The following is a 23,116-nucleotide window of genomic DNA, read 5'->3' as shown; positions in this document are numbered from 1 at the left end:
GCCTGTCTTGACACCAATGTCATGCTGTTTTGGTCACTACAGCTCTGTAGCGTATTTTGAAGTCAGTTAGTGTAATGCCTCCAGCTTTTTTTCTCAAGATTGCTTTGTGTATTACGAGTCTTTTGTGATTTCATATAAGAAAGTTTTTTTTTAAATTTCATAAAGTTAGGGGGTATATAGGTTTTATTTACACACTTTTTTTTCATACAGATTGAGTCAAAGTTATACATGTACATGTGCCCTTCACCCAGACAGTATGTGGTCGTACCTGATAGGTGTGAATGTACCCCCCCCCTTAAGGAAGTTATGTTTAGTGACGTGTCTGTGACACCCTTGGGAGGTGTTGGATCACTGGGTGTTGTGTTTCACATGGAAGGCCCTGAAGAATTTCATCTCATTCCCCATGGTTAATTTTATATATCAACTTGGCTGGGCCATGGTATCCACACATTCGGTCAGATACTTTTTTCTAGGAAAGTATTTTTAAGATGAGATTAACATTTAAATCAGTGGACACTGAGTAGAGTAGATTCCCTCCATAATGTGGGTGGATGTCATGTAACCAGTTGACGGACTTCATAGAAAAAGACTGACTTCCCTAGGAGGAGAGGGAAGTCTGCTTCCAAACTGCCTTTGGACTTGAACTGCCGTTTGAACTTGCCAAGCCTCCGTGATTGTGTGAATCAATATCTTAAATCCATTTCTCTTTCTCTCTCTCCTTCCCATTGGTTTTATTGCTCTGGACAACCCTAGTCGATATGGGGACTGTATGGATTAGTCCCCACACTGGGACACTTTTATTTTACTCATCACTCTAATACTTTAATTTTAATCTAGTATTTTATCTAATATAATCCATAGATTAATTTTATCAAACCACCCGATAAAGTCCTGTGTTGCATTTTCCCCCCATTACAGGATCCAGTCTAGGACCACTTAGTTTTCATGCCTGTTGAGACCTCTTCAATCTGCAACACTTCTGGAGACATTTGTTTTTAAAGACCGGTAAACACTTTTGAGTAACACAGGTCCCCCAACCCCTTCTGTAATGGTCATGTGGGGGGAGGTCGTCTTTTATTTCCCTCATGGTTCGATTAAGGCTTTCCTTCTCCATTTGGGGCACTGCAAAGTGATGTGGTGCCCTTCTCGGGTTACCCCATCTGGAGACACGGGGAGTCCATCTCCCCTTCATCAGAGACGTTCGTTTTGATCATTTAATTGAAGTGTCGTCTGACTTCTTGGCTGTACAGGAAAAATTCTTCTCTTTATTTAAGAAACAGTTCGTATAGAGACACTTTGAGAGCGCACACACATCTGTTCCTCATCAAAATTTCACCCTGGACTTGGCATTCTTTGATGATTTTTGCCTGAAACAATTTTGACTCTGATGGCTGCAAAATAATTTTATAAATTTGCCTCTTCCTCTACAGTTGCCATTAGCGGGGGACAAATAAGGAACCTCCCCCACCCCATATTTTATTTGTGCATTTACTTCCTTATCTCTATTTCTTAGCAGTATGGACTCTTGTCTTTCTCACTTTTTTTTTCTTTTCAATTCACCACTGTCCTCAATCACTGCGGTGCTCAGAGTGTCCCAGATTTAGGCAGTGGGAGCTGCTCCTTTTGACAAGCCCTCATTGTCGTGCAAGTGCTTCCTGATTCTCGGGTACAATGAGATGTTCCAAGTTTATCTTGTACCTTCCCTGCTCCCACCCTGAAATCAGCCACTTCTACAAAGAGAATTCTAACTTTTAGTGTGGAATGAGTTTGGAGAACAAGGTTTTGGCTCTAGACATGTGCACTGCCTCTGGGCTATCTTTGCTTCTAGGCGCTTGAGTACACATGCACACACATGGACACACATGTGCATTCTGCCTACTTATATGTGCATGCCACACACACGTATACACACTTTAGAAATGATGAGTTCACATGATTACCTCTAATTCCAGCACACCCCACAGAGTTCTTCCTTGCCTCCCTTCACCCCATATTTATATCTCAAACTGGGACACCTCTCAGAATAATCACACTGGCAGAACCAGCAGCATTGAAGTGATCCCAGAGAAACTGGGAGAGAGGGTCACCTTAGTTCACTGACTCAAGCCTTGCCTTGGCTGTTAATGTACCAGGTGCCCTTGTTGGAGAAGTCCATGTGATGTTCCTCGGGCTCAGTTTCCTTGTCCTTAAAATAGAATACTAGCTTGTTGGGGCTGCGGCACCCTGTCTCTGGCCCGAACCCAGGGTCTCATCAGCGCCAGGATGCTAGGTCTCTGGCCCCGGCCCACTCAACTGTCTGGATGTGGGCCACTGTGCCAGCTTACTCGGGGTAGGTCTCAATCAGGTGTCAGGTGCTGGATGCTGAAGTACCTTAGAAGTCACGGTCAGTATTAGTAGGAGTGAGCATCTCGGCAGCAATCTCTCAGCAGCAGTCTTAGTAGGGGAGCGCCGATCAGGTGTCCACCGAGCAAGAAGCAGAGCCGAAGTAGGAGCTCTGGCTGGCTTCTCCCAGATCTAATCCCGTGGCCGCCTGCACCACAGGAGTGGGCCTGCTAACCAGTGATGTACGTACTTTCGTGCTCTCTTGCTTCTCACTAACTAGAGCCAATGATGTTAAATCCCTTCCCCAATCCCTTATTGCCAAAGCATGTCTCACAGGTGCCTCCTACACTATCTTGCCCTTTGTAATTCATCTTGGGAGGCTCAGGCAAGAAAACCATAAGCTGTCTATAAAAAACGTGCCTTTTGGGGAAGCTGGTGCAAACAGAACTTGGCTCTATCCTAGACCACTGTTGCAGCTGCCCCGGTGGCCTCGGCTTCTGCTCTTGTTTCTCGACAACCCATTCTCACTGGGGGTCTTCACAAAGTCCTACGGTGGCTTCTCATTGTCTGTGGAATGTCCGTGTTTCCACCACGGACACCTCGGCACCATCTGCCTCCGCCTCCCTGGGCGTGCCTCTCACCACACACCCTCCGTCTTCCCGGGCCCCAACCCCACAGCCTCTCCTCCCCTCCATTGTGCGGCCATCTTCACGTCCACGTCACTGTGTAGCTGGCCCCTTCCGTCCTCTCTGGCCTTGTCTGGAAAGTCACTTCCTCAGAAAGGCCCCTCCCTGACCCCTCCCTAATGGTCTGTTGGCTCTGGCTTAGCCTGGCTCAGGAAGTCAACTGTTAAATTTTTAAGAGTTCTTCAAGCTTTGTGTCAAACACAGCCATTATTCTAAAAGAAGTTATATAAAGTTACAGTTAAGCAAATCATATCAAAACAAAGATAATAAATACTCAATATATAAAATATTTTATTGCATCCGTGTTCATGAAATTGTGCACGGCTACGGTGGATGGTGGCGGTCCTGTATAATGGGAGGCAGCCGCGTGTCTGTCCCAAGTCCATGTACAACAGTGTCACAGTGGCAGCTTGAGATCAGCTGTGGTGGGAGGATTTACACTAACTTAATGGGCAAATACTCTAAAGGGAGGGTCATTTTTTTCCTCAGTTGGTTGTAAAACATTCACTGGCATACCACTGCCCTTGCCCCAGTCACTTTTAATGATATTACGAAAAATAATTCAAATTTGAAGCTGTTGGAAATTTAAATTATTTTGAGCTCTGAGAGGAGTGTGGCTACTCGGTCTGAGTCATGTACCCTCCACCCGCAACTTCTGCCTTTTCCTGTAAGAGGTTAGAAAAAGCCAGAGATAAGATTCCGCTCGGTCATCGCTTCTCCTCCCAGAGTGTTAAAGCCAGCTTCCTTGGCACATAGCAAGTGGTTACCAATCAAATTGTCACAATGTATGTACTGACCTTGTATGAGAAACATCTTGACCCTGTTAACTGTGCGTAGAAGCAGAGCCTTAACGTCTCCACTTTGGAATGCTGAGTCATTCTTTTGGGGTCTAGGTTTATGGCTATCCTCAACATCTGTGCTCAGGTAGACTCCGTGGTTAATCATAGTCTCTGAATCTCCTTATTTAAGCTTAACAGTATCCCCTGGTTTCCCCCATCACTCTTATCACAACTGGCAATCTCTAGTTTAGTTATTTGGTTGTTTAAGGAAGGCAGCACCCCTCTCTGTTTTCTTCATGATCTTTTCCTTGCACTTGGCACAGAAATCTGTGTGGGTAGGTGCTCAAGAATCACTCGTTTAATCAAAGAACCGAGCTGCTGTATGGAATCATTGGGAAAGTTGTTCAGAGAAGCAGCTGGTCTCCAGTGAGGCTGCAGTGAGCAAAGGCTTCCCTGAAAAGTCAGCTCTTAAGTAGGAAAAAGGAGTTGTGTGGGGTCCAAAGTCCCCTCTCCGGTTTCCAGGAAACATCGTTCTACTGGGAAACTCAGGCTTCTTTGGTTTTCAAGGCAGATTTGATTTCTTACTAGCTTTCTGTTGAGAGGAATTTGCTGTGTTAAGCCTTAGGATTTTTCATTTTCCATTAAGGCACAAATGCCAATAAATTATAAATAGGCATGTGTTTTAAATACGGCCTTCTTCTGCACCTGGTGAGCGGCCACTTTCTTTTATAGTACATAAAAGTGCTTTGCCCACTTCATTTCAAATGTTAAGGAACACCAAGGGGGTCACTAAGTGACTCATTAACTTGCTCCTTGCAGCGTCTGGAGCTATGAATCCGGCACCTCATAGATAATTTTGTCTGTGCTTCTGAAAGGAAACATGTTAATGGCTGTTGTGATACATCACTGGGGGAGGCATTTTTGCCTGAAAACTATGAAGTTCTTTTCAATGTTATTTGTTCTGCTGCTTTCAGCCACAGCAGAGTTTATCCTTTTGCCTTGCCATGTGGGAGAACTCCAGGCAGATGGCTCTGGATTCAAATCCTAAACCCAATTTACTGTGGTCGTCCTGACTCAGGTGCAAACGTTATAATAAACGCCCACTCTAGCCGTAATGTTCAGCGAGAGGTGAATCACCAAAGTCAGAGTCTCCACATTCACAGGGTTTCTTTTCCCTTCGAAGTCCATGGTGTTGTCTAATGAGAAATGAGTTACATCTAAAGATTTCTCCATAAAAGGGCTATGTACATTGGATACTTTTTCTTCCAGAATATATATGTTTTGATATAATGTCTATGCAAATGACATGAAATTTATGTGAACCAGCTTGATGAAAGTATTTCAAAATGTATATGAAAACACTACACTGTACCCCATGTTGCATTAATGTATACAGCTATCATTTAATAAAAAAAAAAAAAGATTTCTCCACATTGGTTACACGCGTAAGGATTTTCTCCAGTATAAATGCTCTGATGTACAAATAAGGGGTGTATTATTTTTGGAAAAAAAAAAAGGGATTACATTCGTAAGCCTTCTCCACTGCCCATGTCATGACGCCTAATAAATGTGGCTTCTGTCTGTAGAGTAGGCCCTGCCGCCTGTGTGCACAGGGCTTCTCGCTCTGGAGTAACTGATACACCATCATTATCGTTTCTCAGGCTCCTTATCTTCATCATGGTTGTCTCTGCCGTGAATTCTAAATGTAGGATGAAGTTTGACTTTTGACCAAAGGCTTCCACCTGCTGATTAAATTCCCAGGGTTCTGGTCCAATATCGGATGAGCGATAGCGGAATGATTTTGCATCTCCCTTACAGTCAGATGACCTCATCCTGGTACAGTTCCCTCACAATTAGCCGAGTCTCTGTCACGTTTCAAATTTTTTCGAAGTGGGCCACATTGGTTTTAGTTCCTAGAGAAATAAGATTAGCGGTTAAACCACAAAGTTTTCCAACATTATTCTGTTCGTTGAGGATTCCTGTAGTCTGGCTTGTCCTGTAAGTGGCCTGTCTGCTATTGCCATCAGGCCATCATTTTTCCATGTTATTTTTTCTAAAGTAGAATATACTTGTTTATGAATGTTTCCACTTAGGTGAGGAATAAACACATCTTCCAAACTGCTTTGCCACGGAGTTGCCTCCTCAGTCTAAACCTCTCCTGAAGATTACAGCCATCTGAAATGCAAATAGCTTCTGTCCTTCCAGGCTGACAAGGCACATTCTAGGCAGTTCTTTCTTGGAATTTCTCTCCTTCATCCCTGGCTTACTACTTTATTCCAACTTAAGGTTCACACCTGATGTGCAGCACTTTTGCCCCGTGGAGACCAGAGCTGCTCCCACAGTGGGGTCCATAGCTACCTTTGTGCCTTTGTGAATGTAACTGATGCTTCTTCCTGAACCCATGATGTCTCCACCTCCCAAGAGCATAAGAGACTGTGTAATGATCGAGGGTTTAACTAAAGGGTGGGATGAGCCAGTTCCCCTTTCACTAAATTCTGCCCTTTCTCAAGACGACTTTGAGACTTAGAGCCAGTGAACCGATTCTGTTCTGGCTCCCCCAGTCACTCGCTGGCTAATAGACCCTCTGGCTCTCTCTTCCTTATTTGTCATGACAAATGACAGTCATGAGTAATACTGCAAAAGCCCTTAGAACAGTGTCCGACCCCTAGTTGGTGCTATGTAGGTGTTAGATTTTCTTTTTTAGCCCAGTAGGCAAAATACAGAATCTTAGGGTGGGGGCCAGACTTCACTTTTGTGGTTCCCGGAGGGCCTCTGAATTCAGCTTAAAAGCAGAAAATGAAGTTCCACCCTACAGACAGAGACACTGAGAACTTGTAAAGGTCAGCCACCCGTCGAAGCTCACATGTCTGGTTACTGCCAGACCTGGGACCAGACCCCAGCCTCCTGTTCCTGCCTCTGTGCTGTCTCTCTCCTCCTCCCCTTCCTGCATCCCCGACTCAGCCAGTTAAGCCTCACCTCTGAGAGGGCAGAATTTTGTAAGGGCTTTCAGAGTAAAGCACAAAACTGGGGATTTGCTAAAATGAAAGCTCAGGGATCCCCAAGACTTCCTCCCGTACAAGACCACAAGGGGATCCCAAGAATGGCATCAGCTCCCCCATCAGTAAGTTTCCCTCTAGGCAGGTAACTCTGGGCACTTGACAAGGAGGAGAAGCTGCAGACTGCAAGTGACACGGGACAGTGTGTCTCAGACTTAGCATCTCGGCCTTTGAAGGGCTTGTCTGCGCCAATGGTTTGCACCTGTCGAGTGGTTCTGTTCCCTGCACAGCGCGCCCAGGGCATGAGGAGGAAGGCACCAGAGCTCCCAGCACTTTTTGAAATCAATCAAAAAACATCGAAGATAGAACTTTGCTGGCTTGTGTGCCTAATGGCTCGTGTGACAATTTCACTGGGGTGGGACAGCCTGACCTTTCGTGTTGGAGACTCTATAATTATTAAGATTTTTTTCCTCTGGGCAGCCGCAGTCCCTTCTTGTCCCCGCTAATTCAGTAATTGTTATTATTAACTTTTTTGCTGAACTGAACATCTAATCATTACCCAGTTACAGAGTAGTAAAGCCAGACAGATTTTGGTCTTTTTCTTTTCAGAAGTTCAGGTTTACCCATGAAAGCAGCGTGTCCAGCTTCTGAAAATCAGTCTTGGATATTAGCCAAACATCTTAGACTTTGAGATTTGGTTATTTTCTTTTCTAAATGCATGCTAGTTTTTCTTTTAAAAAATGCTTTAAACTTTCAAATCTGTTAATGATTTTTTTTTTCTGATGAAACATGGTGGCAATCTTCCCCCCAGCCCTGTCTTACTAATGATATGGTTGTGCCCTAGTGGAAAGAGCTCAGGCTCCCGGCTCAGACCTGGGGGTGCATCTTGGCTTTGCCACTGTCTCCCTGTGTGTCTCTGGCCACGTTATTTGCCTCTCTGAGCCTCAGCATTAGCACTGACAAATGTGAGGAGGGTTTCTATGTTGTTCTGAAGATTAAATAAAGTAAAAGGAGAAAATGGCATCGTCAAATTTAGTAGCACAGATTCTGATCCAAGCAGGTGGTTTGCACAGTGCCCGGCACCAGGCAGCTCCCAGCCAGCGATGGGGCTGAGGCTTTGCCCTCCTTCAGCGGCTGTTCCCCTTCCCTTAACATCTGCTTGGTCTTTTCTCCTTAGTTCCCCACCTCCATCTTGCCAGTCCTCGTCCTTCCTGCCTAGAATTTTCCCTCTCAGTTAAGTCACTTGTATCAGTTTCCTCTGGCTGCCATAACAAAGAACCATTAACTGGGTGGCTTAAATTAGCAGGGATTTATTCAACCCTCTGAGCTGCTCCCAGTTCCCGGAATACCTGCTGTTCTACCTGGAAGCTGCCCACACTGTTCCTTGGAAGCTCGAGTAGAAAGTGAAGTAGCCAGCCAGGTCAGCTTGGAGAGCCTGGGATTTCAAGTTAGAAAAACTTGCTGCATTTTGTGGGGTGGGGCTCCCACTGAGATCCATAAGTAGAGAAAAGAAGTTTCAGAAAATTAAATAGCTGTGGGGTAGAGTTGCCTAATTTAGCAAATGAAAATTTATCTCATCGAGTCATCTCATGTGTTCCCTTTTAGGGTTGCCATATAAATGACAAATGATCATTCAGTATATGCATAAGTACATCCTGGGCAATATTTGGGATATACTTATACTGGAAAATTACAGGTTGTTTATCTGCAGTTCACATTTAACTGGGCATCTTTTATCTGGCCATCTGTATGGGGGACCAATGAAACAACCCCTGGGGGCTGGGTCCGACATCGAACTGGGAGTAGATCCGAGTGGTGGCTTCAGGTTGTGGAAAAGGAGCTGCTCTGTGCAAGGTCTGTGGCTTAGAAGTTTGTAGCCACAGTAAGTTGAAGGGGCCTGGCCATGGTGTACTGGGGCCCTGGGCTGCTCTGGGCTGGGAGCAGTGTTGGGGGAGTGGGATTCCACACTGTGATTGTCCCTCGTCTCAAAGAGCTGGCATCTAATTTGTCCTTGCAGAAAGTGTAAGCAGAACCATCCCTTCCCTCCCGGATTCTCATAAAAGTATGAAGTAGTGGTGTCACTGTGGGGTGCTCTGCAGTCTCTGCTAACAAAGATAGGTGGGCCACTGACCACTGCAATCTGAACAGCGTGCACATCAGCTCCTTTAATTTGTCTATTTCTTTTACTGTTTTACCTTCTTACACAACTTTACTGAGGCGTCATTTATTATTACAAAGTTCACCCATGCTAAGTGAATGGTCAGCGATTTTTTTAGTAATTTTCTTGAGTTGTGCTACCATCACTCCAATTCAGTGTTAAGACATTTCCTTCACCCTGCTGAGTTCTCCTGTGTCCGTTTATCACTCACCCCCGTTCCCTCCTCCATCCTGATCTCCAGTTTGGGAAGATCTGGCTGTGCTCAAGATCTTTAACCTCCCATCCTGGAGGAGGGACCAGGGGTGAGGGATGAGCAGACACGGAGACAGCAGGGCCAGGCCGTTCCGCTTTCGGAAGCTGTAAACTTGCACAGGGCAGCCTCCTTTCCACAGCCACTAATGCACTTTCCATCTCTATGAATTTGCCTTTTCTAGATGTTTCATAAAGATGGGGTCATGCACGATCTAGTCTGTGCGTCTGCCTCCTCTCACTTGGCATGATGTGCCCAGGGTCACCCACGTGGCGACTGCAGTGCAGTCCTGCCTCTCGGTGAACCGTACCTCACCGCGCGGATGTGCCACACTGTGTTTGTCCCTTGGCCAGCTGATGAACATTCCTGCTAGAACGTCGGCACGCACAACTCGTTTTTAATCACAATCTAGCCGTGTGTGGGTAAGTTGAGCAAGGAAGGAGAGCTGTAAAACTGGAAGTGATATTCGATTTACTTTTACTGCTGCTGTAAAAGCTAAAAGCTAAGGGGCTGCCTACTTATGTTTCTGTCTGCTTCATAACACGCACCCGCTGGGTTAGCTCTGAGGAGTACTGTGGCCCAGTCAAATCCCGGAGTCCTTCTGTCTCGCGGTATTACCAGCGGAGGACGAGACTAGGAATGAGAAACAAACCGTTCAGCAAACTGGCTCTTGCAAGGCCTGCGAGGTCGGAAATGAAGACGTAGAAAGCTGCCCTCGTGGGACCACCCAGTTCAAAACTAAGCGTCTTGTCTATCTGGTGTGTTTGTGGTTTTGCGTGGAATCTTTTAAGGATATTTCAGTATTTGAAAATGGATTCCTAGAAACTACCAGGTATATTTTAGGGGAAACAAAAGAAGGCCCACAGCCTGCCCGAATGAGTAGATGGTACAAACCAAGCCTGCAGGAGAGCCGCAGTGGGAGTGCTCGGGAGCCGGGGAGGAGCACAGGAGGGGAAATCGGGTGGCGACTCGTTTTGCTGCCTTATTTTAGAAGCAGTTCTCCACGTGGGACTTCTCTCTCCATCTCTCCTGGTCCCTGGGGCTGGGGTGTGGCTCATGCTCCCTTAACCAGCTCTGGGGTGGGGGTTCAGCCAGGCCGAGTGAATGTGCTGGCACAGGGACTGGTTCGGAGACCGGCATATGGTTTAAGATAGGTGGCCCGAAGTTTATAGTGTTTCTGGTGGGATTGGGGGGTCGTAGGTAGGGAGGCTATTGGGTTTCTTCTGAAGTTGAAGAGCTGATAATGGAAGTCTCACGCTGTCGGCTCTACCACCGGGAAGCCTGCAGGAGGGAGAAGCCGAAGGAGACAGCGCTAAGTCTTGAGACGCACAGAAAGAAGGATTTCTGAAATCATCCTTTCAGCACCTGGATGGAGCAGGGCCTGAAAAAATACCTCCCCCCTCGCATTTTGTTTCTGCTTAAGCCAGTTGGAGATGGGCTTTTGTTGCTTTCAGCGGAAAGAGTGTTGACTCTGCTTGTGTCTGGAGTAAGGAGAGGTCGTCAGATCTGTTTTTGAAAAATGAGCGTGACATGCTGTCTCTTGTCCCTAAGTGTTGTGGAGGAAATTCTCACCCACTCAAGTGTTTCTGGCTGTGCTTTGGAACCCAGAACACAATGCATTTGCCTTTGCCCTGGATCTTTGCTTCCTTTTCTCTTCTCCATTGGGGAAGTGAGCTGAGAATTGGGAGAGAAATCTTGAGCATCCTAGCACCCACTTGGCAACGTGGTAAGGTCAGCTGGTAAGAACAGGGCTGTTCACGCCACCCAGATGAGTAAACCAAGGCATAGAAAGGCTGAGTAGCTGAGTTAAGCAGACACGGTGAAGAGATCCACCTGCCCGTAGCTCTCAGGTCCCTTTCCCTGCAAACTTCCGCTTTGAAAGGGCATCCCACTCGTGCTGGCCCAGGGCGCTGTCTGTACCTGCCCAGTGGACTGGGGAGGACTGGGCTGTCTTGTTCACGGCCACATCCCAGCCACCTGCTCCACAGGAAACACTCTGCTCATGATGGCGGATGAGAAGAAAACCCAGACCTGGAGAAGAAGAAAAGCCAAGCCCAGAATGGAGCATCGTTGAGCCAACATGAAATAACACATGCAGAGTTTCCTAGCATGGTGCCTGGCTCCCACTGGCATCATTTATATTTCTAATATTATTAATATTATCATTAAAGAATATTGGTGGGTCACCTATGACTGAGGTCCCCAAGCCGCAGGCCATGCATGGGCACCATGGGCTGCAGAGCGGGAGCAGCAGCCGGAGAGCAAAGCTTCATCTGCGTTTACAGCCGCTCCCCATCCTCACATCACAGCCTGAGCCTCCTGTCAGAGTCAGAGTAGGGGGTGGGGCCTGGTACTCTGAATTTCTAGAAGACACCATTGATGATGGTGCTGCTGGTCTGTCTGAGGACCTGGCATGGCGAGGCCAGTGCTAGAATTATTCCCCTATTTCTTAGTGAGGAAGCAGAAATAAACCCCCCAGGCTGGTGATAGGCAGTGAACATACTGGGTTGAATTTAGGTCCTGCCTGTCTCTAAAATTCACAGCAGTTCTATGATACACCATTAATCCATTTGAATGAATTAAATATGAGGTCCCCAGTTGCCCCTGATTTCATTTGCTCAGTCCCCAGGAGTTTTCTGAGTGCTGCTGTGGGTCAGGTCTGGGCCAGGCATGTGGTCCTGGAAATTGGAGAAGGGGGAGGTGGAGCTCACTTCCCTCTGACTTTCCCAGTTTGGAGAGGTCCTAGGAAGAGGGAATAGATACTGAACATAGATACTGAATATCTATCCAGTTTCTTCTGGGCAGTCTGATTTAAGAAGTTGATTTAGCACTTTGCTACTTTTGTAGTGAGTAAATCCATTGCTCTAACACCAGTGACTCACATGCATTTTACTGCAGAGTTTGTGAGGCGAGAACAGGTTTCTTTGCACCCCACGCAGCAAACAGCTTACATGATGCCACCGCTAGACTTTTGGAATCTCCTTATCTCTTCCCTCCACTTTCCCCATGCAGCTTCTGAATCATCCTCCACCTCCTTTTGCTGAGACTCTGAGCTCTCTACCAGCCAGGGGCAGACTCTGGGCATGCAGCCTCCTGCTAAAAGTCTCAGAGCCGCTGCCACCAAGGAAACCCAGATTGTCTTACTGTCGTTATAACCTGTAGTTACAATAGCCCTTGAGAAGTGCTGTGATGTGGATCCATAGAAAAATCATGGGGTCACCAACGAGTAGGTGAGCAGGGTAATACTGGAGATGCTGGCAGAATTTTCCAATATTCTACCTTTCCTTACCTCCTTTAATTAGAAACATTTCAGTAGAATTCTGCCTCTTTTAGTATAATACAAGTAGGAGGGCAGATCAGAAGTTACCTTGAATCATCTACTCCAGTGGTTTTTGTTTATGTTGCTTTTAGCTAATTATTTTTGCAAAGGTGTAAAGTCAGCCTGCAAACCCAGTGGAACAGCTGCCGTCTCCTGGGACTTGGCATTTTCACCCTTCTCCTTCCAGGCTGGCTGGTTTTCCCCTTTCCCCAATCTGCTTTCTCCCCACACCCCCTACCCCCAACAAGAGCCCCTGAAGAATCAGTCCACTGGCCTCTGTGTGTGTCAGAATACTCTTGGTTATAAATGACAGGCAGCTTAGCGACAGAAGGCCAGGCTTAGGGCCGCTGCACACAGCCGGATCCTGGAGCTTAGATGCTGCTGTCGGAATCACCTCTCTCTCTCTCACCAGCTTTCTTTTCTGTTGGCTTCATCCTCAGACAAACTGGTCCCTCACTTCCAGGTAGCCTGGTAACCAGAGTCCCCAGAAAATAGGACCTCTTTGTCTCAATAGTTCAAGTACAGATACTGAGTCTTTCTGGGCTGTGTGGATCACAAGCCTGGCTGCTGTCACCCAAATGTGAAGGCCCTTTGTTGTCAGGTGTGGGTCAGGAACTTACCTTGGGGCTGATATCGAGCTGGGGTCTGCATGACCCAGGCCACCACATGTGCAGAGGCAGCAGTAACCTGTAACTGCCATACCCAAGGACAGTGGCTGAAAACTGCCCATCGAATCCAGCTCTATTAGTTGTGTAGATGGGGTGACCGAAACCTGACATGCCCAAGTCAGGGGAGCCGAGAGCCACACGGCGGGAAGGCTGCCCTGATTTTCAGCCCCCAGTATCCTCTATTCTTCCCCTCCTTCTTTTCAGGGTGGGGGAAACAGCTTTTCCCTTCCTGATAAACAGAGTCCTTCACAGCCACTCTCCTGGTACTTCTCCTAAGGGCCATCTGTGGCATTGCCGTGCTCTCCCTCTGATGCCAGCAGAATGTGCCAGCCCCTTCAAAATCCAACACCCATCACTGAATCAACAGGATACACACAGGGAAGGATTTTCTACCCTACAATTAACAACAGAATAAACCCTGGCAGGATCATGTATGTGTCTAGTTCAGTGCTTGGGCCTGCGCTCTGTAAAGTGTTTAGAGAACTTAGCCAATTGTTGGGGTATTTTGCAAGAAGTGCACTTGTTTGGCAAGCGCAGCTCACATCATTAGCTGAATTCTTCATTCCCCCTCAGCTGATAGCTCTGGGGGTGGACGGATTTTGGTGTGGCCTAATGAACAACAGGGCAAAAGAGAAGAATTTGTAAGAACTTTTCTGTGTGTTTATGACACTTTCATAAAACGTATATCAATAGCGAAGCTTAATGAATTTTCATAAGTGGATCAAGAAATAGAATGATACCAATAGCTCCAAACCCTCCCTTATGCCAAACAACAAATCACTTACTTATAAAATAAAATCCTAATTAATTAGCGGCTGGATTCCTACTTGGCTTATGGGAGTTTATTTGGCATCACTTCTTAGTCTAAGAGCGATGTATCTTTTATTCCTTCTTGTTGAGTCTTCACCCGAGGCTGAAGTTCCCTTCAGAGGAATCCTAACCACCGGGGGATTGTGTCTGGGTCGGGTTATCATCTATGTCAGGGACAGAGGGGGAGCATTTGTTATGTATCTATTATTTCAGCTCCCATGTTGAGTTCTTCACATTCATCTCACGTTGCTTTTTAAAACAGCTTTGAAAAGTGTGTAGTCATTACTGCCCCATTTTACAGATGAGGAAGCTGAGCCTTAGTGATTATCCCACAGCAGGTAAAAGATGCAGGATTTGAACACGGGTCTGTCTGAACTCAGGCTGGAAAACAAAATCAGAAGGGACCTCTGGGAACTAAGGTTTGTTTTAATGCCACTGTGTTGTTAATTGTAAACTTCTGTGTCAGAGGTCCAAGCTTACATTTGTTGAATTTACCAGTTCCCTGATAAACTCTGGATTTTCGGTTCAGCTCCCAGCCTGGTGAAAAAGAGAAGTTAGCAGAAAACTCAAACATTTGGTAGGTTCTCTGGTGGGGAAGTCTGTGGGCGCTGGGAGCATTGCTGAAGCCAACCAGCTCCTCCTTGAGGGCTTGGGAATGTGGTCTGCGTTAAAGGGACACACAAGGCCTGATGTCCCTCCACCCCCCAGCTCCCTGGAATTTATGGATAATTTGCTAATCTAGTATAACTGCATTTTTTTTTTCTGAGCACTGTTTTCCAGGCTCAGTGACAGGATGTTCAGATATATCATCTTGTCAACCCGCTTGAAAGCAGGGCCCCATGAAGTTTAGTCTCAATGTGGTGTCACGGTCAAAGGAAAAATGATGGAAATGAAAACATGAGTGTAATTCAGGGGTCTCAACTAGGGGCAACTTTGTGCCCCAAGGGACATTCTTATCACATGTCATGTGTCATGATTTGGGAGGGCTACTGGCATCTCACGGGTAGAGGCCATGATGCTGCCAAATGCCCCGGGGCACCGGATGGCACCGCCACAGAGCATGACCTGGCTCCACAGGTCAGCAGTGCTGAGTCTGAGAAACCCAGGAGGTGCAGGGCCAGTCTCTGCTGTGGCCTCCCTAGGGAATGTCCAGGGCCAGAGACTGCATGCCAATTGTAGCCAGACTTCACCCTGACTCTGTCTGGAGCTCCCTCCGAACCTGTCATGTGGACGGCAGTTTCTCTCTCTCCCAGGCTCGGTGGCGTTCCTGAGTTCCTCTCTCTCCTCTTGCCCCACTTCTGGACCTTCCCCCCCTCCCTGAATAGTTTTCTTTTTGAGTCTAGATTTTCTCAAACTTCACGCATTCAGACATTCTCTTTGTGATTTTATCATGTCCTTGTTATCATAGTGAACTCACTTGTTTCAGGTCTCAAGGAATACTATTTAAGACATTCTGAATTTCATCAACATTATAACGTACATTTAAACATGTGACTTACATACATCAAAATATTCAAATTGTTTACTTGGAAATTTTATTCTACTAAAATTTTAAAAGGTTGACCCGTGTTGATATGTGCACCGTCAAGCCGTCCTGTGTGTCTCTGGTGAGACTTCTTCTGTGCTTTGGGAAATGCCGGACTAAACTTTCACCTTCTCCTCTAATGCTAATGGCAGCTGTAAGCAGGAGCCTCAGGGAAGAGGGGGAGCAACTTGCAGGCAACTTTGGAAATTTCTAGAGGCCGGCAAGTGGTGGGAAAGGGGCTGGAAAGTTCCTATGTTAATCATTTTTGGATGTGTTACACTTCATTTAATCATCGTAAATACATGTGGCCAGGTAAGCAGGTGGAACCCTTTCTTAACAAATGAGGCTCCCAGAGGTGAGGAGACTCATCTCAGGATTCACACCCAGGTCTGTCTGACTCCCCAAAAGCCTTTTCTCCCCTCTTGCTGTCATGATAGCCCAGGCTTGATGTCCTTACATGTTGTTTTTTTTTTCTTTTTTAATCTATATCTCTTTGACCACTAAAGGAAAGTGGATTCAATGCATAAGTAGGTCGCTGCAGTGATTCTCCCTTGGGGATGGGGTGACCAGTGAATTAACAAATGAATTAAAATCATGATGTGCTTCTAGTCTCAGAAGTTAAGCATTTTCAAACCTGACTGTCTTGCTTCATAAAATGTCCAGTGGGGTCCCATACAATGATCTGAGAAAGTGGCTGTGAAGGACATAGCAATACCCTACGGTTCAGGGCCGTTCGCCAGAGATACAGAGGCCAGCAGAAGGCACATGTGGACTGTGCTTTATCTCTTTGATGCACTCCCCAGGGCTACCCACAGTCTTTGGAAAACTATAGCAAATTGAATCATAAATTGGGGTTCAATTTTTATGACATCTCTCTAGAAATGCTTTTAGGAACATGTGAATTCACAAGTGGTAGAAACAAACATCAAAGTTTCCATGGTAACATGTGGCTCTGATGCCATGGGGTCCCAGCTCCACTGTCCATACTGTCTCTATGAGAGGGGCCAGGGCCCCCGGTTGGATTGGGGTTGGGGGCTCGGCAGCCCTAGTTCGAGTCTCCAATTGTTGGCTGAGGTCCCTGGGGTAAGCGCCTTAACCTCTTGAGTTTCAGATGCCTCATCTGTAAAATCAGGATAATCATATCTGCCTTGTAGGGTTACTGCAGGGCTCAAGAGCAAGAGCCTAGAAAGTACTGAGCACCGTCCCGGGCATATGGTCAGCTCTCCACGTGGACGGGCACTTTTGGCTTCTCACCATGTTCATTTCAAAGTCCTCTGTGCTCGGGCTGTTTAAGGTGTGGTTCTCAGATCAGCAGACGCATCCCTGGGGAGCTCGTCAGGGTCATGAATGCAGAATCTTAGTCTCTTCCCCAGACCTGCTGGATCAGATTCTGCACTTAAATAAGGTCCCAGCTGATTCTTCTGAGCATCCTGTTTGGACATGTCATCATAAACTAATGAGGAGGGGGGCTGCATCCCTTTAAATTACGGAAAACTGTTGGCAGCTGCATGTTGGCAGCAAAAAGTTATCGGCAGCAGGACGCTGGGACCCTGACTAGCTGGCATTCCTGGACACAGTCCCTCCAAGACTAAGTTTCTTTAAAATGACTCACCTGTTTTAGAAGATTGTTAATGGGACAAAACGAAATAATACGAAGACTGATGTGAAAGGTGAAAAGTTATTTTTATCTTGTTGACATAGAGAAAAGGCCATCATAATCTCCATAGCTTGGAATGCCATTTTCAAAGGATTCGATTCCCCATTCTCCACATTTGTCTGCTGAGTGGCTGCAGACAAATCCTATTATTTGGTGTCTTGATTAAACTAATAGGGAATAACAGTGGCCCAGGAACCACCAGCCTGGTATTTTTGGAAACTAGATGGGAGAGTTTTGTAGTTTGGCTAAAGGTATTGCCCTAGAAAAGACCAGAGCTGTGATCAATGGGGCCGTTTATGCCATGTACAAAAGTAGCAAATGAGTTGCAGTGTAACGTCTGACGGCCACAGGCAGGGGTCACCAGAGTGTTCTGGGTGGTGCGTTTCAAAGTAACACACGTTCCGCTTCCACCAAAGCTTTTTATTGATTCCGAACATCACAGTCAAAGCAAGAAACAAATGATTTTGCTTATATTAGCAGAAAATCTCCAAAACACAAAACAACCCTGGATATATTCTAGCACAGGAAAAAACAACACAATTGCACTCCAAGACTCAGCTTTAATACATGAATTCCTAAGAGGGGTGAGGTGAGAGAGGACAGATAGCAAACAGGCTGAAGTTCTCTGGGGCAGGAGAGGACCTGCCATGCCAGCGCTGGTCAATGGCTCTGGCCTTGCACTTCTAGGAATGAATTGCCGCACTTAGCAAGGTAACAGATGCTGATAACAGAGTCACCTGCCTTCAACACCAGGTCGAGCAAAAGGAGCCAGGAACCCCAAACATGCTCTTCACAGACAATTTCATGTGACAGAGAAGCAGAAGGTCTCCCAAGAGAGCCGTGTGGCAGTCCCACAGTTCCTCAAACTATGGGAAACTGTAGGAAAGCAATTTATCACATATGTGGCATCCCCTCCCACCTACAGTTCTCTCCCTTGTTTTAAAAGAAGAGAAGGAATAACAGAAAAAAGGATTTTTTAAAAGGAGTAATTTATACTTTAAAATAGCAAGGCATTAATTAAGTACACAAGTATATTCTGATTGTTCTAAGTATCTTATCCCTCCTTTGCTAGAATTTTGAAGGCTGCTTTAGATACAATGTATAAAAAAAGCTCAGCCACAGCAGACATCACCACAACAGCAAAACTAGAAACGGGGGATGAGAAGAGGAGGGGAACACAGCACGGCGTTGCTTCTTTCACGAAGAGGTCATCGTTTTTAGGTGACTGCTTCCCTGTCAATAGGGTAATCGAGTGGAAACTCGGGCTCATGGACTAAGGGCAAAGCTCCCTGTCGCTGACAGCTGGAGGTTGCTGCTGTCACAGGGCTGGTTACGAGGACATGAATCACCCTTGCTGTTCATGAGTCTGCTTTGGCCAGGGACCCAGCAGGCAGCGTTACAGACCCTGATGTGTGGAAAGGGGTGAACGCAGCACCCAGGGGAGCCCCCACTGATTCCTCCCGGTGACTATTTGGGAAATGGGAGTTTGTGACTTACCCACTTTGGGATCCTTTCAAAGAGTCTGTTAGCACATCTTTGTATCTTCTAAGTACCTTTTCCTCCTCTTCTTTTTCTAACCATCTTGGCTGCTTGGAAGGCCCGCTGCGCTTGGCGGCCCTGCCGTCCTAGCCCAGGCTCCCGCCGTTGCAGCTGCAGAGAATCTCCCGGAAGGTGTTCCGCAGCTCCAGGCTCCGGAAGGCGTAGATGAGCGGGTCGATGACGGAGTTACACATGATGAGCACCAGATAGGTGTTGAAGTGGGCGGCATAGCAGATGCAGTAGGGGTTGGTGGGGCAGGTGATGATGAGGACCAGGTGGAGGAAGAAGGGGGCCCAGCAGCAGACGAACACCCCCAGCAGGATGGTGATGGTGACGGCCCCCTTCATGCACGAGTGCTGCTGCGGGGCTGCCCCGTCGGCAGGAGGCAGAGCTGCGATGCGCTGCACGTGCAGCCGGGCGAACAGGAACATGTGCACGTAGAGTGTACCCATGAGCAGCAGCATGGCGAAGAACATGGTGATGAGGCACACGATGACCATCTTGCTCTCGGAGTAGACGATGAATACCACGCCGCAGACGCCGCAGCAGAGCCAGATGGCGGCGATGAGCGTGAGCGCCTTCCGCGCCGTCATGATGCTGTGGTAGCGCAGCGCGTAGAAGATGGTGACGTACCTGTCCACGGCGATGGCCAGCAGGTTGCAGATGGAGGCCACCAGGGAGATGCAGATCATGGAGTCGAAGACGTTGTCCATGTGCTGGATGAACTGGTCCTCCAGCCTCAGGTAATCGCTGTGCACCACGGCGATCATGATGGTCTCCAGGGCGTTGGACACGCTCACCAGCATGTCGGCCACCGCCAGGCTGCACAGGAAGAAGTACATGGGCGAGTGTAGGTTGCCATTCCTGACCACGGCCATGATGACCAGGACGTTCTCCAGCAGGCTGACGAGGCCCAGAGCCAGGAAGACCTCGGGCTTGATGAAGACCTGCTCACAGAACGCGCTGCTGCTCTGGTTGCTGAACGAAGGGGCTTCGGGGTGCTCCGAGCTGTTGGGCAGCGTGGGCTGAGTGGGGAGCAGGCAGCAGGAGGCATTCATGGCTAACAGCAGGGCTGCTCCGAGCTGGGCTCCGGCAGGGTCTGGGGGGGCTGCTGCTGCCGGCGGCGAAGACGAGATCTCCCTGCCGAGCCTTCTTTTGGAGCTTGTGCAATGTAGGAATGTTCCTGCCCACCATCGAAGAGGAGGTGGAGAGGAGAGGACAGGAGAGGGAGAAAAGTCAGCAGCTTGGAGACATAGAGAAACTTTCCTCTGCGTCTGTAGTTTTACAGCTACTCTTATCGGCTGCCTCTTCTCACGGCCTCTTACCCCCTCCTCTGTCTCTGCTCACGTTCCCACCTGGGATCAGAAAATCTGCCACTGGTTGCTACAGTTACGACTCTTTTCACAGCAAGACTGGGGATGTGTTACCTGTCGCTAGAAGTGAACGGAGAACACTCAGGTTTTATACATCAGCCAAGGGCAAACTACTCCTACTTGATGTTCAACGCAGCGAGACGACCACTGAGCGTCGCGCACCTCTCTGACTGACAGCAGGCACCTGCTCCGGCCGCCGCGCCGAGATGCGCAGCCGCCCGGCGCCCTCTGCAGGCCGCCGGCTCCCCTGCTCGCGGGCGCCGAGACCGCCGCAGACTTCAGGTCGGTTCCTCCGTCCCTTTGTTGGTTCGCTCGTTCATTCGTTTGTGGTTGTTTGAGAAAACACTTACTGAGCACCCACTCGGTGGCGGGTCTCTGCTGGGTGCAGGGAACATAGTGATGAGTGAAACGGGGGCTACTCCAGTCCTCCCGGAACCAGGGAAGCCCGGGGGTTGGGGGCGCAGATGGGAGGGCTCCTAACCTGGATGGTTAAGGAAAGTTCCTGCAGGAAGAAACGGTGAGAATTTTTGATTCCAAGGAAGAAGAGGTGATGAGTTTGGGCTTAGCCGGGGTTGAAATCTGCAGAAAAGAAGGCTTGGGGCTTTCGAAGCACTCCAAGTGGTTTGCTGTGGCCAGAGTGTGGACTGGGAGCCACCCATCTGAGAAACGAGGCTGCAGAGATTTTTATTTTATTTTATTTTATTTTTTATCAAGTCTTTGTACATAGATCATGAATACATTTATGCCATTATGGGATTCAATGTGTTGAATATTTGTACAAATTGGAGTGCTTACATCCTGCTAACCAACACAGCCTTCACCTCATTTACCCAATTACAGCATTAGGACATTTGTGTTCTACACCTGATAGATCCAACTTGTTCTTGCAATATGCTCCATAGCTGTGGTCCCCCTACTAAGATTTTTTTTTAAAGGTGAGGGGTGCTTATCCTAAAGGCAGCAGGGGCTGTGGGAAGGATGTAGGGAGGGTAGGGATGAGATGGGGTCTGCATTTTTGAAAGCTTCCTGGTTGCAGAAGGGATGAGGGTGTCGTTAAGGGGTCCAGGTAGCAGGTGATGCAGTGTCCCAGGGAGAGGTGATGTGGCCTGAGGGTAAGGGGTGGGGGTGGGGGTGGGGGTGTGCAGGGTGGGCAGAGATATTTAGGAGGAAGGATAATGGAGAACTGAGACTGATCGGATATAGGAAGGAGGGAAAGGCAGCTAGAAATACCCCTACTATCTTCTTAGGTAATGGACAAGATAGAGATGTTTTATACTGGGAGACGCAGAAGGCAGAATTTAGCAATTGCTCTACTGACGTGGTGTTGTGCTTGGAAATATGGTTGGATACCTGGTTCATGTAAGATTTGGTTATGCACATGGATCATGTGCACATGGATCATATATGCTCAGAAAGCACCGCATCTCGTCACCCCTAAGGGCATACGCCTGCATACACACACATTTCTGATGGATTAATGAGCCATTCCTCATCTAACTATGTATGTGGGTATGTGTGAATAGAAAAAAATATGAACATGAAAATAGGATACTTATAAAACCTTGGGGTAGGAAGATCTTAAACAAGATGGGCAACCCGAAACTTAGTATGGAAACAGCACCAGGAAGCAAGTCAGAGAGAAACAGAAAGAAAACATTTGCCACCAGCAAAGATTACCAAGAAGACGATCACATTAGTAAGACAGTGGTGGATTACCTGTTAGGAAACTGAACAAAAGATATAAATGGTAATTCACGGAGAAGGAAATAGAAATGGATCGTAAGCATTTGAAAAGGTGCCAAACCTTCCGGGGATTCAGCAAAATGCAAATAAATACGAGATTTCAACATCATTTTAGTTAGGTTGACAAGAATTAAAAAGATGTCCAATTCAGGAGAGAATACAGGGGGAAGGACACTCACACATTCCTCTTGTTTGTGAATTGTCTACTAAAATAAGAAATGCATGTGGGTATGAATCTCCATCTGTGAACAGAGGGGCATGAGAAATAGCACGTCTGTTTATTTTCAGCAGAGCAACTTAGTTTCTGATTCTTCCAGGTTGGGGAAGGTACAACCTTAATCCTTTGGGGACTTCCCACCCTTAGGGTCACATCCTGAGGTGCATTTATCCTATTGTAGTCTGTGGTTTCAAGGGCACGGGTCCTACCTGCAAAGCTAGATTATGAGTAAGGACTATTCACTGTCTACTAGGCTTTTGCCTGCTCTGTGCTTGGCATGGGCTGGGCATGGGCCACCTTTCCCTGCTTCCATTCTCTGGTCACGTGCATCCTTCAGAGAGAACAGCTGGGACTTGGTATTCAAACCTGTGTCCTCAGAGGTGTCCTCATTGCTAATGTGTGTTCATTTAGTTTTCTGTAAATGCTACTTCCCACTTTCCCAGTGGAGCTGCACAAACACAGTTATTACTTTTTAATTGAATCTTGCACAAATGAATTGGCTTTATTAATAACAATTGCAAGACAGTCACTGTTGGTGTTTGCCATATGTTGTTGGCATAAATGGGAATGCCTGTTTGAATCTGTTATTTATAAACTGTAACAAGAAGATTCTTATTCTAGGAGGTAATCCACCCGGTGTTCTCTCTGCTGGAAAAGCTCTTCTTCAATTTTGTGCTTGGTATACTCCTCTTATACTTCAAGATAACAGCATAAATGTCAACTTTTACTTACAGCTTTCCTCAAATCCCACATATCAGTTTACCACTCCTCCTAACCCACTGCCAAGTTAACAGGGGTCAGCACTCTTTGCTCAATCTCAATGGAACAAGCCACAAGAGAAAAAAAATTGGACTTTTTATCTAAATTAAAAATATTTGTATCTTAAGATCCTATCGGAAGAGTGATAAGACAACACACAGAATGGGAGAAAATAATTGCAAATTACACATCTAAAGACTTGTATCTAGAATATATAGAGAATGTTTGCAACTTACTAATAAAAAAAAAGCCCCCTTGAAAAATGAGCAGTAGGCTTGGCGCCTATGGCTCAACCGGCTAAGGCGCCAGCCACGT

General features: G+C 47.0%; 1 protein-coding gene across 1 annotated transcript; it reads right to left on the bottom strand.

Annotated features, from left to right (window-relative positions):
- Positions 1-17,605: 17,605 nt before the first annotated feature.
- MC3R (melanocortin 3 receptor) lies at positions 17,606-20,052 on the bottom strand. Its single transcript, XM_003787711.3, has one exon. The coding sequence runs from the start codon at positions 19,765-19,767 to the stop codon at positions 18,796-18,798; it is 972 nt and encodes a 323-aa protein (XP_003787759.1). The 5' UTR covers positions 19,768-20,052; the 3' UTR covers positions 17,606-18,795.
- Between the last annotated feature and the right edge of the window lie 3,064 nt (positions 20,053-23,116).

This window comes from Otolemur garnettii, unplaced genomic scaffold (genome assembly GCF_000181295.1).
Source record: "Otolemur garnettii isolate 467f Iridium unplaced genomic scaffold, OtoGar3 scaffold00023, whole genome shotgun sequence".
NCBI lineage: Eukaryota > Metazoa > Chordata > Mammalia > Primates > Galagidae > Otolemur > Otolemur garnettii.
Note: the sequence above shows the minus strand (reverse complement) of the source record. Positions and strands in the feature narration are given on the sequence as shown.